This window comes from Cricetulus griseus, chromosome 4 (assembly GCF_003668045.3).
Source record: "Cricetulus griseus strain 17A/GY chromosome 4, alternate assembly CriGri-PICRH-1.0, whole genome shotgun sequence".
NCBI classification, from domain to species: domain Eukaryota; kingdom Metazoa; phylum Chordata; class Mammalia; order Rodentia; family Cricetidae; genus Cricetulus; species Cricetulus griseus.
In genome coordinates this window covers 200,478,685-200,483,509 of record NC_048597.1, presented here as the reverse complement: position 1 = coordinate 200,483,509, position 4,825 = coordinate 200,478,685, and the positions used below count along the sequence as shown (strand labels likewise).

Below are 4,825 nucleotides of genomic sequence, written 5' to 3'. Positions count from 1 at the left end.
ACCGGCCGGCAGTCATCCGGCTTGCCTGCCTTTGGCCGGGCGGGCGCCGGCTTGTGCCTGGCCGCTGCCTGCTGGCTAAGACTTCGTTAGGTGGGTCGACTCCCCCTCCCTCCTCCTCTTCTTCTTCCTCTTCCTCCGCCTCCCGTTCCTCCTCCTCCTGATCTTCCCTCCTTGGCGGGCGAGGGTGGGGGGGGCGGGGGAGGCCGGGGCTTGCCCCGTGCAGCCACGATGCTCCTGGACGCCGGCCCCCAGTATCCCGCGATCGGTGTGACCACCTTTGGCGCATCCCGGCACCACTCGGCGGGCGACGTGGCCGAGCGAGACGTGGGCCTGGGTATCAACCCGTTCGCCGACGGCATGGGCGCCTTCAAGCTCAACCCCAGTTCGCACGAACTGGCCTCGGCGGGGCAGACAGCCTTCACGTCGCAGGCGCCCGGCTACGCCGCTGCTGCGGCCCTGGGCCACCATCACCACCCGGGCCACGTCGGCTCCTACTCCAGCGCAGCTTTCAATTCTACGCGGGACTTTCTGTTCCGCAACCGGGGCTTCGGAGACGCGGCGGCGGCAGCTAGCGCCCAGCACAGCCTCTTCGCCGCTTCGGCCGGCGGCTTCGGGGGCCCACACGGTCATACGGACGCCGCGGGCCACCTCCTTTTCTCCGGGCTTCACGAGCAGGCGGCGGGCCACGCGTCGCCCAACGTGGTCAACGGGCAGATGCGGCTAGGCTTCTCCGGGGACATGTACCCGCGGCCGGAGCAGTATGGCCAGGTGACCAGCCCGCGATCCGAGCACTACGCTGCACCGCAGCTTCACGGCTACGGGCCCATGAACGTGAACATGGCTGCACATCACGGCGCTGGCGCCTTCTTCCGCTATATGCGCCAACCCATCAAGCAAGAGCTTATCTGTAAATGGATCGAGCCGGAGCAGCTGGCCAACCCCAAAAAGTCGTGCAACAAAACTTTCAGCACCATGCACGAGCTGGTCACGCACGTCACGGTGGAGCACGTTGGTGGCCCAGAGCAGAGCAACCACATCTGCTTCTGGGAGGAGTGTCCACGCGAGGGCAAGCCCTTCAAAGCCAAATACAAACTGGTCAACCACATCCGCGTGCACACGGGCGAAAAGCCTTTCCCCTGCCCTTTCCCTGGCTGCGGCAAGGTTTTCGCGCGTTCAGAGAACCTCAAGATCCACAAAAGGACGCACACAGGTATGGAATTTATGTAGGATACTCCATCTCCCACCCGGGCCGAGATTCGAAAGTTGGGGGCTGAGAGGCACAGACCCAGCCTCACTGGGGTCTGGGCCTCAGGTTCCAGGAAACAGGCAGATCTGATATTTAGTTCGGGTCTGGAAATAGGGGCTAACAGAGAGCGTGGACGAGAAGGATCGGAGCATACAGGTTTTAAAAACAAGGAATAAAAAGAATTGGAACCCGGAATCTGGTTTGGTCAAACGCTTGACAAGCTCTAATCCCGGAGAGGTGGCGCGTGTAGGGCAGCCGTGGAGGCGCCAGTTGTTTCAGCTACAAGCAAATCTAAACTCTTGCTGGTGGCTACCCTCTCTGAGTCTTTGCTACTGAAAAAGGTGGAGGAAGTTGAGATTGAGTTAAACGATGTAGAAACAGAAAGAAACAGGTGGTGGGTGTAGTTGGGGTAGGGGTTATAATTTGGATCTGAGGAGGACATCAGGTTTATGTATATTTGAAGATATGAATTTTACAACTGACAAGTTAGGATTGAGGAGTGATGACAGTGGGTGTAAGGTGCAAATATCCTAACTGCCAGTTACAACTGCATAGAGACTGTTCTTAAAATGCGGGGTTCTCCAGTTGGCCTTTAAAAATACCCGAAAGTCGACAGCTTTAAAAAGAAACAAAACAACAACAACAATAAGAAAACAAGTTCCAGGCAACTCAGGGCTTCGGGCGGGAGATGGGGGTGGGGGCAGGCTGGAAATCACGGGTCGTTTGGGCCCAAGAATTAGGGGATCTGATAGCCCTCCGTATTTGAACATTGTCTGGTTGAAGAGAACCCGACTTGAACTCTAGGTTTAATGGTCCAGTCAGGTAAGAACTTTAGGCATTGCAGCTCCCTCCCCCTTTCTAAATCACACCATAACATGTGATGTATGTAGGGGGTGGAGTGGAGTTGGGTGCAAGAGGCAATGGGGGGGGTTTACAGTGTGTCTGGGAGGGGTAAGAGGGAGGAGAGAAGAGCAAAGCAGAAGGAAAATGGTCCTGAAAATTAGAAAGAAGAGCTAAGTAGAAGCGACTGGGTGACCTCCTTAAAGACCTGGGTAGAAAAGCCAGCATCCAGAGTCTCTTGCTATTCTGGATAGAAAAAACAAAACAAAACAAACAAAAAAAATCCAAAACTGTTCTTGTTACTTCTATTGCTACTACTACCACCCTACAAAGCAAAAATAAAATGCAGATACATTGGTCTTGGGCGTTAAAATCTTCATCGTTACACTATAGATGCACGGATTTTTAAAAATCCAGATTTTAAACTCGAAAGGGCTACCCCTGGGCAACTAGCATTTTAACTTACTGAAATTTCTCTATTAAACTTTGGAAACACAGCTACTGATTTATTTTTTTTTAAAAGACCCATCTCTTTCTCAACTTTCATACCAGGGGAGAAGCCTTTCAAGTGCGAGTTCGAAGGCTGCGACCGGCGCTTCGCTAACAGCAGCGACCGCAAGAAGCACATGCACGTGCACACTAGCGACAAACCATACCTTTGCAAGATGTGCGACAAGTCCTACACGCACCCCAGCTCTCTGCGCAAACACATGAAGGTAACGCCGCGGTCTGGCCGCTCGCCTTCGAGCAGGAGCCCTTTCTGCGCTCGGGCGGGTGCCAGCCACTCTGGAGCGGCTTCTGGGCGGCGGCAGAAGCCGCAGGAGGCGGAAAGGCAAACAGTTTACCTCTGTCGGGTGGAACTGGGTAGAGGGAGCAGGGACGGGAAAGACAGCAGAACCAGAGGCCAATTAAACTGAGTATTTCATAGTGAAAGTAAAAATAAGTGAGATGACTTCCAGGCCGCGCTGTCAGAGCTGTGGCTGCGGAGGCTGCCGAGAAAAGCACGGCCATGCTCAGGGCAGCCAGGGGAAGGCGAGGAGGACGCGGTGCTGAGCGCAGCTCTCAATATCCGCTCTCCTCAAAGTGGTCAGGCAAACTTTAGGAAGTGAACTTTCCTAGACTCTGGCCTGGAAAGCAGCCTCCCCCTTCCCAGCCCCCCTCCCCCTTTTTTCTTTTGTGAGTTCCTCGGGGCGCAGTCTCCTCCTAGAGAGTGGGAATGCTGGGCCGAGCCGGGAGAACTAAGCCCAAGTCCCATTGGTCCTGTCTAAAGAGAGTCTGGGAGAACCCTGGCTTTCAAAGTAGCTAGGAGGGTTAGGGGAGGGGGCGCACACAGGGGGGAGGGGGAGCTTAGCCTTCATACCCGGCGTAGCCGCTGGGCTCACTCTTTATCTGCATTAAAACCCAACTTTATTCTCTCAGGTCCACGAGTCCTCTTCTCAGGGCTCACAGCCTTCGCCCGCTGCCAGCTCTGGGTACGAGTCGTCCACGCCACCCACCATCGTGTCTCCCACCACAGACAACCCGACCACCAGCTCCATGTCGCCCTCCTCCTCCGCGGTCCACCACACAGCCGGCCACAGCGCGCTCTCTTCCAATTTTAACGAATGGTACGTTTAAAATCAGAAACAAAACATGCCAAACCCTATTTAAGAGACTGAACACACACGTACACACATTATAATTGAAAGAATCCTGAAAATCGAAACACCCCTCGACTCGATCCCGCAAACGTTTGTTTTTGTTTCTAAATCTGCCGATAAATCCAGGACTGAGTAAGACAGAGCAAACAGCAAGCCTTTAATTTTTTTCCATTTTCTCTTTCTTTTCATTTTCTTCTTTCTTTTCTTTCTCGTTTTCTTTCTTTCTTTCGTTTCTTTCTTTCTTTTCTCGCCCTCTCTCTCTTTCTTTCTTTCTTTCTTTCTTTTTCTTTTTCTTTTTTTTTGGAAAAGGCTTGGTAGCTGAAGGGCGGGAGGGGGTGGAAGAGGAGGTGGCTGCCTGACCGAACACGGCTTAAAGGCCCTGAGGGCCAATTTCTTGTTGGATCAGAACAAGCTCTCTGGGGCTGCAGCTTTTCTTTATCTTCTTGTTTTGCTTTCTTGTAAATACAGAATTATTAGCTTAAATCTGTTCTGTTGGATTCTGTATATAGCTACACTTCGGTTGGAGTGGGTGGGTGGGATCGTGGCGTGGTGGTCTTTGCATTGGGGAGGGGAGGGCCTGCGGGAGGGGGGAGGGGGAGGGGTGGGCGGCCGAAAGCCAACTGTTTGTACTGAATGGCGAGAATGTTCTAGTAAATGTGTACCAAAATGTGAACTACTTTGTACGAATACAGTCTCCACGTCGACCTAACAGAATATTATTGATATTAATGTGCTTTTTTTTGTATAAAGTGCAAACATTTTCGTCCCAAAGTCTGAGTACTTTAGTGCAGTAAAATGTTGTTTCATGTCCTGTCAACAATTCGTATAGTATGAGCCCGGATCTTACGTGTCACACTGTTCCATTTGTTTATGTAAAGTGATATTAAAAAAGATATAAACTATAGCTGTCCATTGCTTTTGGCAAAATATACAACCACGCAATGTATATAATTCCTAGTTTCCATATTTATCCGCATGTAAAGGGCCCGGTTTATCCATGTTACAGCTATTCAATATTTATGGCTAGAAAAAAAAAAACTCTTATGTACACTTTAGTTTCCAGAACTGTTTGGTAATCTTTCGTACCTTATTAAAGATT

At 51.7% G+C, this 4,825-nt stretch overlaps 1 protein-coding gene across 1 annotated transcript; it reads left to right on the top strand.

Annotated features, from left to right (window-relative positions):
- Positions 1 to 228: 228 nt before the first annotated feature.
- Positions 229 to 3,703, top strand: LOC100764121 (zinc finger protein ZIC 1). Its single transcript, XM_027410960.2, has 3 exons — positions 229 to 1,210; positions 2,639 to 2,802; positions 3,506 to 3,703. Exons 1-3 carry the CDS (start codon positions 229 to 231, stop codon positions 3,701 to 3,703), a joined length of 1,344 nt encoding a protein of 447 aa, XP_027266761.1.
- The last annotated feature ends 1,122 nt before the right edge of the window (positions 3,704 to 4,825 follow it).

Excerpts from the sequence above, each read along its gene's own strand:
- LOC100764121 (XM_027410960.2), top strand. The coding sequence starts at position 229 with ATGCTCCTGGACGCCGGCCCCCAGTATCCCGCGATCGGTGTGACCACC. Across the intron at positions 1,211-2,638 it reads CCACAAAAGGACGCACACAG|GGGAGAAGCCTTTCAAGTGC; the intron begins GTATGGAATTTA and ends CTTTCATACCAG. Across the intron at positions 2,803-3,505 it reads CTCTGCGCAAACACATGAAG|GTCCACGAGTCCTCTTCTCA; the intron begins GTAACGCCGCGG and ends TTATTCTCTCAG.